The following is a 15,934-nucleotide window of genomic DNA, read 5'->3' on the forward strand; positions in this document are numbered from 1 at the left end:
TGTGGCTGTTAACCCTTTTTCCCACACCACAGCCCCAATCCAAATCCCCCCCCCCAAGTTGTTATTAGCTCTGGAGGAGGCAAAAACAACTATCTCTGTTGTACCTATTTTATTCTCTTCTGTGGCTAATAGCAGCTTGATGGGATTTAAGTCAAGGTAATAGTGCTGGGGGAGAAGATTAAAAAAACACCTCCCTCCACACTTCAGCCTTGATCCAAGTCATGCACCTGCCCGAGTGGCTGCTCTTGATGAAGGAAAAACACATTAGGAAATCTGATCGCACGCTCACATCAGGTTTGGCCTTGACATCAAAGGGTTGGTGCACACCTAGTGATGGATTCCTGGTAATCACACACAGTTAAGAAATCAAGAGCCAGCCACAGAAATGCAGACAGGATCTCTTCATGCATCAAACGTATCCCACCCCTTTAATCACGGTAAAGTCATTCATTGGCACCAGTATTAATCACGATCGAGACTAAGTGGGGTTTCCCTTGGTCCAGGATCTCAAATCCATTCCAAACCCTGATCTCAGATTCTAGGTTAAGGGAAATTCTGGTTAGCCTTAATGATGACTAATTAATACATTGTATATTACATTTATCTCCTGCTTCTTTTTCCTCCAAGGGGCCTAAGGCAGTGTACAGGGCCCTCCTCCTCTCCATTGTATCCTCACAACAGCCCTGTGAGGTAGATTAGGCTGAGAGTCAGTGACTGCCCCCAAGTCACCCAGTGAGCTTCCTGGCTGAGTGGGGACTAGAACATGAATCTCTGGAGTCCCAGTCACACACTGTAACCATTACACCACACTGGCTACTAGCGGTGCCCATGAATGGTTTAACCGTTGTTAAGGGAGGAGGAAGGAATTTGTTCCAGATTGGGGGAGGACCAGGCATGGGGAGGGCTTCATGAGGCTTTGAGGTCCTTGATTTCTGATAGTAGTTAGCAGGGATTCTGCCTTACATTTACACCCACCCGTAATCAAGTGAGAGTTCGTGCAGGGGAACTGAACCTCTTTCAGCCCAGGGGCCAAATTCAGTTTTAGAGAAGCTCTTGGGGGCTGCATTGCAATGGTGGGTGGGACCAAAGGCAAAAAGGGTGGGGGCAAAAATGCTAAGAATGCCAGCATATTTTAGCTTAAAGCTCTTACTGCAAAGAACTGAGCCTTAGAAGAGGCATCTCAACCTTTCAGAGTGGGGAAAACCCACACAAAAGCCAGAAAACGATCGATTGATTCACGATTGGGGAAAAGAATGTGGGGGCAGGGGAGGGGGCATGGCCACCTGGGGAGCCAAGGGGCCTGGATTTGGCATCCAGGCCTGAGGTTCCCCATCCCTGATCTAGTGAATATCACTCCAAACAGAAAACTGAGCTGGTAGCCAGTTTTCTTTTCTTGCTTCCTGAGACTGACTCACCATTTGACCCTGAATCTGTTGTTCTCTTATCTGCATCCCACTTTCCACCATGCATGCAAAGAGATGTTCATTTATATATGATTTATTTCCACAGGAGTTTGCATTATCAACATTGCTTTGATCGGTTTTTTTGCAGGTCCTTTGATGGTTGTAGTAGAGTACTGCAAGTACGGAAATCTGTCTAATTACCTACGAGGAAAACGAGGAGACTTTATTGCATGCAAGGTAAGATGCAGAACTAGCCTCCGAGGGATATCAAATCTGCAGTCCCTAAAAAAAACAGGTTTTGTTTCCTGTCCAAGAGGTGTCGATGAAGTCTCTTTTGTCTTCTTCTCGATACCATGCGTTGAATGAAAGAGGGAAACTGATGCTTCTGCCCTGATAATGCAATTCTGAGTGAAGGCAGACATAGCATTCTAAGGCTGCCATTCCCCCCCTCTAGAAGAGACCACCCCTCCCTCATACCAAGTGGAAATGCACAGGAGGAAGAGGGGAGGGGCTGCCCCCACCCTGACATGGAGGGAGCCACCAATGTGGTGGAGGGTCCCCGCAAACCTGGAGCTGACCCTGACTCTGGGAGGGGGTTATACCCCTCTGGAGGATCCTTGGGCTGTATCAATGTGGATTGGGTCACTCAGTTGTCATGGTTGGAGAGCCTGTTTAGCTGTCACTCAACAGTCTCCCCAACAGTATTTTGTGTCCTCTCATAGAAGTAAGTGGCAATTAGAAATGAGTACATCTGTCAGTTGCTCTTTCTCCCACATTCAGATTTTTTATGTCTCTAGTTCTGTCTCTCCTGATTATAAGGGACTTTGCAAATTCTGGTAAATTCTTCTCAAAAACGAACTGAAGGAAAATTTTCGCCCATTAACCCATACATTAACTGTCCAAATTCAAGTTCAAATTGAATTCCCAGCATGGAGAGGACCCATGATATACCTTCCTTTCCCTCTAGCTGCTAAAGTTGAGGAAGAGCCTGTCAGAAAAAAAGAAGTGGCAACCTTAATTCAGCACCACAAACGTGGCTGAACACACAAGGATTCAAAACCAGACTTTGACGAGCAAAGCACTAAAATTCCTGCTTTGGACAAATCTGATGGACAGATCAGATGGACAAATCTGTCAGTTTCGGCTTCTCCCACATTTGAATGTTTTTACTCTCAAGTTTGTTTTGTCTCAGTTATGGAGAACTTTGTGAATTTTGGTAAATTCTCATCAGAACTGAACTGAAACAAAATCCTAACCCATCCCTACCGGCAGCTATGGATTTATACAGGAGGAAGCCAAGGGGTGCATTCAAGGATACAATTAGAGAAGGGAGGGGTCTAAGCCTGGACCCTGCCCCTGTGACCCCACCTAGCCATTGATCATCAAACTATTTGCATTGCCACGCTTCTTCATTACCTAGCTCCACCCTACACTCCTTTTTTGTCACAATAGAACAGGAATGGATGGATCATTCTGTTTCTGCTCTGTGGCAGATCTGTGGCAGATTTGCATGCATTGATTCATAAGTCTTTCCATCCCATTTCTGCATTAATCTACTGGGGGGTGTTTAAACAATCTGCACAAAAATGTGTATTTAAATACATATTGAAAGTATTTTTTCTCCCAAAATATAAATTCTTATATGTGTTTTCTCAAAATTCTTATATGTATTTTTCTCTTATACATTTTTCTCTAAATGTATTTTATCCTAAAATGCACATTTTGATATATTTTTTGAGCGGAGAACTGTATCTCAAACTTCGGAAAAGTGTGAAATCCAAATGATAACTGCGTTCTGATATGCACATTTTGATCTGCACATTTCCTGCCCAGGAAATGTGAATCAGGTCAGTTTGCTTTGAAATGCAGACTGAACAAAATCCTTGACCAGCCCCTATGTTAGAATTGTATTAATTGAATTGATTTAAAATATTTCTAGGCTCTTTGTCAGGGCAAGAGGCCTCTCAAGGCAGCTTATACTGTACAGTCCCATACAGTAAAAACCCATACAATGATAATACAGCAAAAGTTCATAAAATCACTGAAGACCAGCAATAAAATGTCTAGCCTTTGACAGGACTCAAATCTAAAACACAATTGTAGCTAAAAGTCCAAGGAAACGTAGTCAGGAAAAGGGCAGAGAAAACAGATATAGTAAATCTCCTAATGCCTTGCAATGATGGGACTTGATGGACCCTCGATCGCAACCTGCTTTGGAGGTGTGACAAGTGTTTATTTGATTGATTGATTGATTGATTGATTGATATACCACCCATTAACTGAAGCTCTCTGGGCTGTTCGCAACAATTAAAAGCACAAGGTACAGCATAAAACAACATAAAATATGAAAGCTTAAAAACTACAATATAAAGGAGAGTTGGGAACTCATGCACACACAGAGACAGAGTGGGAAAAATCTTCTTTCTGAATTAATTTTTTTTTCTAGCCACAGGAAAATGTGGACCCTGCAGAGAAAGGGCTAGAGGAGTCCATCAGTGATTTAACGGAGCTGATCAAACGCCGCCTTGAAAGCGTAGCCAGCACAGGAAGCTCTGCCAGCTCAGGATTCATTGAAGACAAGAGTTACACAGACTCGGAAGAGGAAGAGGAAGGTAAATAAATGTCCCCTTCCAGTTTCTTTGGTTTTCACTGCTTTGGGGACACGCACTCTTCCGGTCAAAAGCTGTGCCAGCTCTTTCTGTTGGTGCTGCTCCTGCTCTGAAATTGGGAGGGCTGGAAGGAGGTGGGGATTGAGTAGAGGCTGGTAGCTCCAATTTCTGAAAAAAAGAAAGATGTTGAAAAGTTCCTGGAACAGGATAGATCACAACAACACGGAAACCTATTTTGCGCTGACTTTATTGCACAAAATGCCATTTGATCACTTAAATATTTACCTGAAATTAGGAAAGAGTCTTCAGCAGTTCCTCGGTTTGTAAGAAGCAGCTGGAAGTGGTAATTGCTGCAAACACAAGATACTGTGCAGCACTCAGTGAGGATAGCACAACAACAGAAATTGTGAGGACAGGTCAGGGGGGCGGTGTTGAGAGACCCTTCATCTCTGTGAAAACTGAAAGAGTGTGATAGGGAGGGGGCTCTCAATATACCTAATCAACACTTCCTACACCTCTGAGTGAGACAGTCAGTGGGCCAACTCAGTTGACACAACAATGACTTTGCTAGATCAGACTAAAATCTGTCTAGTCCAGCCTTAATCCCTGACCGTTGGCCATGCTGGCTGGGGCAGGTGGGAGTTGTAGTCCCCAAAAAAGCGCATTATGTGTTGTGTGAAGAAGTCTCTTTGAGCATGCTGCCAGTTAATTTCATTGGATGACTCTGAGCTGAGAAACCTGTCTCTCCATCCATTCTCTCCATACCATTCCAACCTTCCTTTGCCTCAAACATGCCTCCCCTTTGGTGGAACTTTTTTTCTTTTTGATCTCATGGAATGTTTTTAAATTTTGAAATTGAGTTAAAAATGCAGGTGGCAAAAAGAAGAGCGCACGTAACACAACAACAAGCTTACTAAAGGGATAAAATTATTGATTATAATTAGATGTGTGTGTGTTTTAAACCGAAGAGTTCCAAACACCCTCTCCTGCAGACCTGTGTTCCCAGTCAAATTATTAGCCCCCTGCAGTAATTTGAAGTAAAATAAAATAATTTAAAAAGCACGGAGATCCTTCTGACAGATTCTGCCCCCCCCCCATGTCTAGTTGAGACCTCAATGTTGGGAATGAGGCTTAATGTTATGGTGGGTTGTAGAGTTCCCTTGCACGTATCATGGATTGCTCAAGTGGCTGCTTGCTCTCTTCCAGATGCTGAAGATCTCTATAAGCGATCCCTCACCTTGGAGGACTTGATTTGCTACAGCTTCCAAGTAGCCAAAGGCATGGAGTTCTTGGCCTCAAGAAAAGTAAGTCCTGCTGAACCCCCTCTATCATCAAAGATGCTCAAGCTGCTTTTAACTTTCATGTGTGCAGCCTCAACATCTGTACAGAGGTTCAGTGGGAATGGCAGGAGGTCTCCCGCAGCAAAAAACGTAATGATCCTGAGGGATCCAAAAATCTTTTTGGTCCTGGTTCTCTTCTCCATTGTCTATAATGACTTGCTTCATTATATGTTAAAAAAAATTAATTGTCATCTAATGTTTAAACAAAGAACCCATGATGGTGTGACTCAAGTCTTGGGATGTGGGCAGCTGTGATAGCAAAAACCGCACAAAGAATTGAGAGAGTATCACCCTCTTGTTGTGTCAGAATTATGAGTTTATGGGTTGTGTTAACATTTCATTCGTCAAAGGCAGTCTCGTTTTATATTTAGGAATTATGGGTTCAAAGTTGAGACAAGTGAGCTCTCCAAAACACTCCTTGGTGGGAATGTTTCAAGGGGGGTGCAATTATCAGGAAACCTCAAGAAAATTATGGAATGATCTCCCTGACGAGGCCCGCCTGGCACCAACATTGTTATCTTTTCAGTGCCAGGTTAAGACCTTCCTCTTTTCTCAGGCATTTGGCAGCATATGATGAGGTTTTAATTGGTCCTGGATTTTTCTTATTCTTGATTGTGTAACATTGTTTGGATATATGGGTATCTCTCTGTGTGTTGTCTGTTTATATGTAAATAGTTTTTATTCTATGTATAATTATTTTAAGGTTTTTTAATCTTTGCAAACTGCCCAGAGAGCTTCAGGGATTGGGCTATATAGCATTGTAATAAATGAAATGCAAATGAAATGAAAAAAAAACACAAGTCATACTGAGTGCTCAGAAAGGTGTTGCCCCATCCTACCACCACCTGTGCAGGAACCACTGGAAGAACTGTAGCTCCCATAGCCTACAGTGCCTCATTACTTTGTTGGCCAGGCACACAGAGGGGAGGAAGGAAAAAAGCTCCCCCCTTTTCACCTATCCTGCTGATGATGGAAGAGAAGGGAATGTGTTTGGGCATGGGTAATGGCTTTTGCATATGGAGGAAGGCAGCAGGCATGGCTGCCAGAGAAGCCGGGTATTGCTAGGGTTTGATCTGAGCAGGAGAGGAAGTTTGGGGCTTATAGAATTTGCCTCTCCTTTTGAGGAAGGTTCTCCAGGCTCTCAGCATACCTCCCTTGATTGGTAACACAGCCAGGAGCATTGCTTTGCACCAGGCAGGTTAGAAGGAACATGTCTAGCTAAAACCGGGAGAAGCTCAATAGAATCTCAATGGGGATCCCTCTTCCAGGTGCACGGATTTGCATGCACAAGAAGGGAGGGATCATGCCACTTATTATTATTGTTATTATTATTATTATTATTATTATTATTACCTGTTTTTAAAAGAACTTCCTTGCTCTAATAGCTCAAAATCATCGAAGAATACTCTCTGGTTTCATTTGTCCTTATTCATTTTTTTCTCCAGTGCATTCATAGAGATTTGGCAGCCAGGAATATTCTGCTGTCTGAAAACAATGTGGTGAAGATCTGTGACTTTGGATTAGCCAGGGACATTTACAAAGATCCTGACTATGTGCGGAAAGGCGACGTAAGTGAAAGGATTTGGGTGTATGGAATGTGAATGTGACTCACTTTCAGGGCATTCGTAATGAATGTTACTCATGCTCAGCCACTGGGATTGGACAGGATGTATAAATTTTGATAAATGTAAATAATATTAGCATCAATAATCTTCTTTTTTATTTTCATAGGCTAGGCTTCCACTTAAATGGATGGCTCCAGAAGCTATTTTTGACAAAATTTATACAACCCAGAGTGATGTTTGGTCTTTTGGTGTGTTGCTGTGGGAAATATTTTCTCTAGGTAAGGTTGCAGTTACTTTTATTTTATTTTATTTTATTTTATATAGATGGGTGGGTGGGTAGAAATGTATGAGAAATTTGTTTCAGGCCATTTCTGATCAGGATTTACCCAGTTTGCACCTTCTGAATCAAACACAGACTCGGACGTAATCTGTGTTCAGACTTCAGAGTCCATGCATTGAACAGCTTTTAATGTGATTCACAGTCCCAAAAAAGTACATTCAACAGCATGCATACATTTGAAAAATGCACATGAAAAAATGCATACTTTTGAAAAATGCACACAAATAGGCTTTAATCAATAGGAGAAGAATATGTACATTTCAAAGATGTCCACAATTGTTCCACACATTTGGAAAAATATGCATGAGAAATATGCATAGATTTTCATGCAAAGAGAAAAAAGAAAGCTTGCAATCTGATATGGACTCGAGTTGGCACAAGATGGAATTCGGAAATGGAATTCGGAGAACTTCAGCAAGCTCCAGTTTTGCTGATTGGCACATCGCTATGGGTGGGTGGATCAGATGGGCAGTGAATGTTTGTGAGGCCAAATCTTTCTATAAATGGTACCATCACTCAGTAGAAGAGCACAGACTTTGCACACAGGAAGTCCCAGGTCCAGTCTCTGGCATCTCACGTTAGAAGGATTAGTTAGCAGGTGATGGGAGGAATACCTCTCTGCCCGAGACCCTGGAACCACTGCCAGCCAGAGAAGCCTGATGGACCAGCAGTCAGGGCTGGTATAAGACAGCTTCATCTGTTGCTGGGGGCAGGCTGGGGTTGCTGAGCCAGCACCTCTGAATTGGCTTAAGCCAAAAAACAGGGGAGTTGGTTACACACTTCTGTAACATGTAAATCAGAAGGGACTCTGCATAAGCCAGCCAGCGGTTGCTTTCAGATAGACATTGATGTGACTTACTGATATTTTGGCCTTTAATGAGTGTTTTGAAAGCTGGAGTTGACATTCATAACAATTGAAACCAGGAGAGTTTGTGGAAAACTCTAACCATGGCTCCTCTGGATGAAAGTCGTTTTGACGGAGCAGAAAACCTTCCTGTCAAATGATAGTTTCCCACAGGCTGAGCAGGTTCAGCTCAGAGACTACACAGAACATATGGTTTCTTGCTGTGCATCCCATGGCCAATGTCTCTTCTGCCTGCCACAAGCAATATAAGAACTCTCACAACATGGTGGGGAGGGGGAGGAATTATTTGCATACGCTAATATTTGTGGCATCCCCTGCTTGCTCCTAGAACGCTTCCTCCCAAAATGCTGACCTTCCGAAAAACGAAACACCCACAAGACCACATGTTGGCTGAAGACCCTGTCATGGAAATGGAGCAATCCATGCCAGACTTTGCATGTTCTTTTGGCAGAGTGCAGGTAGAAGGAGGGAAGGGATAACTCAGGCAAGCCGCAGAATGTTTGGAACGGAGATATTCATCCTCCATGCATGTCTGTGTGCAGTTCTAAGTGGCTAGGCCTTCTAGAAAGGTGAAAGCCGATCCTATTTTTCGAAGAGGAAACGGACCGTTGCTTCTTCGTCCTGATGTGCATTGGCACAACTGAGAGCAGACGAACTCAGTTAGTCTGCAAAGAGCTTCCTGAGTCACTGTCATAAGACTACAGTTGAGTAATGTTGCTCCATGAGAAAGAGTCCACAAATGACAGTAGGGCCATGCTTTTTGGAGACACTGTATTGCGGTGGTTCTGGTCCTTCCTCTCCGGCAGGTACCAGAGGGTAGCACTGGGAGAGGAGGTTTTGGACCCGTGGCCACTTACTTGTGGGGTGCCACAGGGTTCCATCCTCTCCCCGATGCTATTTAACATCTATGTGAAGCCGCTGGGGGCTATCATCAGGAGGTTTGGGGTGCAGTGTCATCAATATGCGGATGACACGCAGCTCTACCTCTCATTCAAATCTTCACCAAGGTTGGCCGTAGAATCCCTGTCCAAATGTCTGGAGACGGTGAGTGGCTGGATGGGGAGGAATAAGCTGAAGCTGAACCCTGACAAGACTGAGGTACTTTTGGTGGGAGACAAGAGGAGGCTGGGGGATGTTGACCTGATGTTGAATGGGGTACGGCTACCCTTGAAAGACCAGGTCCGCAGCCTGGGGGTCATTTTGGACTCCCAGCTGTCCATGGAGGCTCAGGTGTCAGCTGTGAGCCGGACAGCGCTGTATCAACTCCATCTGATAAGGCGGCTGCGCCCCTTCCTTCCCGACCATCTGCTCCCATCGGTAGTACATGCCCTGGTCTCCTCTTGTTTAGACTACTGTAATGCGCTCTACGTGGGGTTACCCTTGAAGACGGTTCGGAAGCTGCAGCTGGTACAGAACGCGGCAGCTCGCCTGATTAAAGGCAGCCGCCGGCGAGATCACATCACTCCAGTGCTGAAGGAGTTGCACTGGTTACCAGTTGTTTTCCGGGCCAAATTCAAGGTGTTGGTTTTGACCTTTAAAACCCTATATGGTTCCAGCCCAGCCTATCTTAAGGAGCGCCTCCAGCACCACCAGACAGGCCGCTTAACAAGATCAGCCTCGGATGGCCTTCTCTCTGTCCCATCAGCCAGGACAGCTAGACTGGTGGGGACGAGGGAGAGGGCCTTTTCTGTGGTGGCCCCCACTCTGTGGAACTTCCTCCCTAGGGAACTCCGTCATGCCCCCTCTTTAATGAGCTTCCGTCGTGCATTAAAAATGTGGTTGTTCAGGCAGGCATTTGGGGTGGGTTAGGGTATTTTTTAAAAAAAAATATGGTAGAATTTTATTGTTTTAAATTGTTTTATGGTGTGTTGTACATCGCCCAGAGTGGCTGGGTGACCAGCCAGATGGGCGATTAATAAATTTAATAATAAATAAATAAATAAATAAATAAATGGGCACGTGCTCAATTTGCACTTGCTGGGCTTGGGGGCTTCACTATTCCCTCATGTGAATGGAGAGTGTGAACACACTCCCGAGGCTATGCATTGCAGGTAGGGATGACGCGGGAGTCTGAGGAGGGGATGGAGTCCGACGGACTCCCCCCCCCGCCCACACGCGTGCATCCAGCCTCCCAGACTCCGTACACCGAGCTGTGGGGCGCTGACAGACCCAGCCGCCAAGCATCCCAGCACTTGGCAAGCAACTGGGAATACTGCCAAGGAGGACTTTTCCTGCCTCAGCCAGCTGTCAAGGAAGCCCTTGATAACCAGCACAGGCAGGAAGGGCCTCAGTAGCACCCCAGCTCTCTATCCCTGGCCTCCTCAGGAGGAGGACTGGGCTTGAGCACTGCAGGGTGGCCGCACTGGGACCCGTCCTGCCTCCACCGGCTGTCAAGGAAGGGCTTGACTACCAGAGTCCTTGGTGCGGAGAGGGGGGCGGCTCGCATGGCTCGGTGGGTGGGGCGATCAGGGAGGCTCATCGAGCAGGTCCGAGCTGTACGAGCGGGGGGGGGGCAGCTCATTGAGCTCCCCCACGCCCCGGATGGAGATGGGTCTGTCCATCCCTAATTGCAGAAGGTCAGAAATTGGGGGAGGAGGTCTCCCATTGTTGATCTTCTCACTGAAGAATTCCCTGAAGATGAAGATAATGATGATTGCGGGGTGGGGATGTTATCTAACATGGTTTTGCAGAGCTCAGATGGAGGTTTCTTGGGGCAGCTTACAAGGAAGCTGCCAGACTTCCAAAGCCAAAGACTTCCAAAGCCCTGCATTGTTTGTTTGTAGTTTTGATCGGTCTATATACGACTTTTCATATCTAAAGACATCTGTAAGCAGTTTATAGAATCAGTGATTAAAATACATCATAATAAACACAAAAGCCCAGTAGTTAAATTGTTTAAAGTATTTAAAACCAAAGCTAAAAGCACAATATCTAATAAGCTATCTAACTGGGCCGCACAGTCATTCATGGAAGACAAGAGTAAAGAGATGGGTCTTTAATAGGTGCCTAAAACATTCCACGGTTGCCGCCTCCCAAGTACCAGGCAGAGGGCATTCTGTAAGGTGGGCCCCACCACAGAGAAGGCCCTGCTCCTAGCTTGCCACCAGATGGCACAACCAGCAAGCCATCCTCTGATGATCTTATTGCACGGATCTCTATCGGGGGAGGCGATTCACCAGGTAACCTGGTCCCAGGTGATTCAGGGCCTTATATGCCAACAACAAGACCTTGAACTTGGCTCAGTAGCTGATAGTGAACTGCATGAACTGAGCATGTGCTGTCAAGCTGTCAAATCCTCTGCTATGCTGCTCAAGAGTTCCTCAGCAAACAAGATGGGGACAATGTTCCCAGAAGGCAAAACGTTTGAAAAACATGGAATTAGAGCACAGATAGAAGGCATCTCCTCCTCCTAACATGCTGCTTGGGTGACACAGCCAGTGTACAGCACACCCAGACAGAACTGATTTGGACACATACAAGAAGCTGGCAGAATAGCCTGGAGGTGAATGACTTAATTGGGGCAGCAAATTTACATTTATGCCAGAAATATATTCAAGCACCCAATGGTTAACTGGCAAAATCCAGCTCTCTAACCTTTTAGTATAGAAGCTTTAGTAAAAACATAATATTCAGTGCAAATATAACTATTCCTGGCAGACTGTTTAAGCTACAGGAATTGTTTTCCTTTTAAGAAAGCTCCTTCTCCCAAACTGAACTGCCTAACTGAGACAATGGATTGTTCTTTCAGTGGAGGAATGTGCTGGATTGCTCCCCAATCCGGCCCCAATACAACGTCCGATACCCTCATTGTGAAACGGGATTAGAAACCCCATTTTCCTCTCCGTGGCACCAGTTCAAAAAACAAATTGTTTTTTCCAAAGAGACGTCTTCATACGGATCATCCAGGCCTGCCTTTGGTTTGGCACCTTCTCATCTACAGCTCACACAATAAATATTTAATTGAGAGCTGTGTGAGCAAGCAAATCCACTTACGTAAAAAGTTTTTTTATTAAGAACCAGAACATGAAGGCTTGTTTGTGTTATGGGGCATGTTTTGAGCTCCTTTCCACAATTACCACTTTTATGGGCCTACACAAGTCTACAGCCTTTGCAAAAGGAAAGACGTCAACTAGTAAAAGGCATGGCTTTATTTTGGTTTCAGTTACCTACCATACTAATTTTTAAGACCTTACATAGATATCTTGGCAAATTGCAGCCCTTGTGTGTGCAGACTGAGGAGGGCTCCTTGACTTGATTTGGTCTTTGATACCTCTTGAAATTATTGAAATGCCAGGTTATGTCCACTGCATTTTGAAATTGGCTAAATGGTGCAATATAGAACGGCAGCCCTTCCTGGGATCAAATTTGCAAGTTTTTTTCAAAGCAATGAAAGATACTGGTGTAAATAAGAAACTCACAATACTATAACACCAGGTGTTTATCCAGCAAAGGTAGGGTGGCCAAAAAAGAGGAAATGCATCTCTAAAGCCATGTGGATGGCTTTAAAAGGGGTTGGACAAATTCCTATCAATGGCTATCAATCGCTACTAGTCCTGATGGCTATGTGCTACCTCCAGTACCAGAGGCACTGTATGCCAATGTACACCCGTTGCTGGGGAACATGGGTGGGAGGGTGCTGATGCACTCATGTCCTGCTTGTCGGCTCCCAGTCAACAGCTGGATGGCCACTGTATGAACAGAATGCTGGACTGGGTGGACCCATGGTCTGACCCAGCATGCTCTTCTTATGTTCTAAAAAAAGAGGACAAAAGAGGCCATACATTTGCATAAGCATTTGCATGTACTAATTCATTTGTATAGATGCAGATTTAAAAATAATTACTATAATTTAAGTGGAAATACAGTACATCTCACAACAATGGGGGAGTGTGGCCAGGTGACCGGTGTGCCTGCCGCTGAGTGTGCTCGCCAAGCTCTCACTGTGCATGAGCCAGGACAAGGCCCGCCCTCTTTCTTCTGAGGGTTCGTTACTTTTAAACTGGCCTTGGAGTGGACATGCCTTCCGATAGAGGATGGTCCTCCGACAACCCTACAAAGAGAGCACAGATGGGCAACCTGTGGTTCACAGGCCACATGCTGCCTGCAGAGCTGCAGGGTGCCCTGGCCACTTTTCCCCACTGCCCAGCTGATCAGCCATCAGCTGCAGGGGGTGGGGGTGGGGGGACTGATAGCAGCAGGGAAACAGCCATCCTCAGTTTTAACCTCACCATCCTCTCTGTGATCCTGGTGCCCTCCCCTCCCCTCCCCTCCCCTCCCCTGATCTCAATGGGCAGAGAGGGGAGATTTTAAACCTCCCCAACCCTGCATGCAGTGTGGCAGCCCTTGGGACCAAAACAGTTTTTCACCCCTGAAATAGAGGATGCCTTCAAACAGAGGATTGTCCTCTGTAAAGTAGGACACCTGACCATTCTGAGGAAATATCATTTTAAGTTGTCTTTTATAGTCAGGCTATCTCAGCCAGTGCTTTTTTCTCCAGCTGGTGGTGGTTCAGCAAGGTCTCAGGCAAGGTCCACTTAATATCCTTTTAACTGGGACAGGAAAAATGTTGGCTCCCTGCAAACTGGTTTGCAGATCGAGAGCTCCCCTCAGCAGTGGGCACTCCTTCCATCCTCCTCTCTTATCCCGACTGAGGCCAAATTATTCTCTTGCTTGTTGGCCTTAACCATGGTTTAGCATGATATCTGCCAACCATAGTTAAACTAATCAGGTTCCCTCTTAACCAGGGATTGCAAACCCCGGTTTCAAATCCAGGAGGGAGGGGCTCTGGTTAGCATTAAGTAATCAGTGTAAATGTAACAATGAACCATGATTAAAGCCGATAAAGGAATGCTGGGGGGGGGGGGAGTTTCATCAGAGAAGGATGTGGGAAGGAGTGTGTATCCTTAAGGATATATTATGTATGTCCTTTTTTTATTACATTCATATTTTAAATTATACAACACATCCAGAAGAGATTTCCCAACTTCCAACAACACTATTTTCATAAAGACTTCCTTACCAACTGGAAGCAAGACAATGGAAGAGTCAGAGACTGCAGATGTTATGCCTACATAGTCTCTCCTAGAGGACTTTCCTCTGCCAAATAAGCTGTAGCTCCTAGGAGAGGCACAGGAGGTTCTCCTTGGGAGTAAGGAAGACTTGGGAAAGAAACCTTCTCCCTTGCCCAGTTAGTGCCCCACCCTTATCAGCTGGAAGGATTCTTTGCATCTTGCGGCTCAAGCAAAGTTATCCAAATGGTTTCAAGGAGGAGTTGTTCTTGATACTGTGCTCCCATTCATTCCTTCTTGTTTCTGTTTTCCTTACTTTGCTCTCAAACATACAGTGGAAGCTGGCATGCCAGAGCTGGACAAAAACAGGAAATCAAGCAGGAATGTTATGTGATGTAAAGTGTATAGGGATTCCTCAAAACCTGGACTCAGATTCAGATTCCATTAAATCTCCTATGTTAAGACCGGATTACGTGTTCTTCCAAATTCTTCCCCAGGCTTCAAGGAGGCCAGATTATGTGAGGGAAGCAACATGCTACAGTCTCTTTGGGAAATGAAGGAAACAAGAAACTTACATTGTTAGAACAGAATCAATTCTTTATTAATGTTTATGAGAAACCTAGCTATCAGGGGGCATAATTTCAGGGAAAGTTGTGAAATATGAATCTCAAACACACAGCAGTACTTTTGTTCTCTTAAACTGTAAAGATGTTTGATCATTCTTTCAGTATCTCAAAAAGCACGTATGATTGATGGTTGTGATGCTATTTACATTGAACCAATCAGTTAATTGGTTAAAAAGTCAATGACTGATTGACTAGCATTCTTTAATCAGTTGATAGTGATAAAATTATTACATATCAGAAGCACAGCTAGGATGATCCTGGCTGCGTTTGAGCTTGTGGTGAACTCATCATGGCTAAAGCTGGCTTAGAAAAGACATTTATCCCCGATGCACTCCTGAAACTAGCCCAGACAGAGGGAAAACAAATACAGTCCCAGCCTTCCCCAACCTGGGTCCCTCCAGATGTTTTGGACTACAACTCCCAGTATGGCCAATAGTCATGGGGGATGGGAGTTGTAGTCCAAAACATATGGAGAGGCCCAGGATGGGAATGGTGCCATGGAACCTCAGTGGATCTATTACGTATGTCCCCAAACGATAAACAGTTACCAACTAAAAGCATCTGGATGGGCCTCTGGGAAGTTGGATGCTGGGCTAGATGGATCCCCCTTTGCCTGATCCAAGGTCCTGTATATAAGTGGAGGAAGGCCCAGTTTGCTGTCATCTTCTGCCTACAGGCTCTCAAGTCAGCAGTTTTATGGGCACACTTGAAAGAAAAAAGGAGGTTTAATAATTTTTTAAAAACCCAAACCAGACTTGAAAAGAATCACATTTCTCCCCACACGTTTGCTGTTCTGTACTGGCGTATACTTCTCTTTTTTCCCCTGGAAATCAAGGTCTATTAGAGAGCTGCTCAGCTCCATTGCAGGCTTACTTGCCTCGCCCTGACAGTTGTATTGGTCTGGGTGATGTATTTGTGTACTTTTCAGTTTCCTTGTCATATTAGTTCAGCTGTCATGACTGGAGGTGAGACTCCTGTGGGGCTCCTGAGGAGAACGAGGTGGGAGCAGCGGGCTGAGGTGGCCTTGTCTTGCTTGGTGTGTCCTCTTCAGTCCATTTTGCTTCTCTGCTTATCCCATCAACACTTAGAATCATAGAATAGTATGGTTGGAAGGGGCCTACAAGACCATCGAGTCCAACGCCCTGCTCAATGCCGGAATCCAAGTCAGAGTATCCCCG

General features: G+C 45.0%; 1 protein-coding gene across 1 annotated transcript in view; it reads left to right on the forward strand.

The window, feature by feature from the left end:
• Nucleotides 1-15,934, forward strand: part of LOC146338631 (vascular endothelial growth factor receptor kdr-like) — a 292,764-nt gene that overhangs the window by 243,645 nt on the left and 33,185 nt on the right. The window contains exons 20-24 of the mRNA XM_084814171.1: nt 1,552-1,640; nt 3,850-4,015; nt 5,219-5,316; nt 6,798-6,920; nt 7,084-7,195. Coding sequence (XP_084670297.1) covers nt 1,552-1,640; nt 3,850-4,015; nt 5,219-5,316; nt 6,798-6,920; nt 7,084-7,195 — 588 coding nt within the window. The remainder of the gene's footprint in view (nt 1-1,551; nt 1,641-3,849; nt 4,016-5,218; nt 5,317-6,797; nt 6,921-7,083; nt 7,196-15,934) is intronic.

The sequence above is a fragment of the Heloderma suspectum genome, chromosome 9 (genome assembly GCF_057233095.1).
Source record: "Heloderma suspectum isolate Gila_16-S chromosome 9, 16-S_ref, whole genome shotgun sequence".
Lineage (NCBI taxonomy): Eukaryota > Metazoa > Chordata > Lepidosauria > Squamata > Helodermatidae > Heloderma > Heloderma suspectum.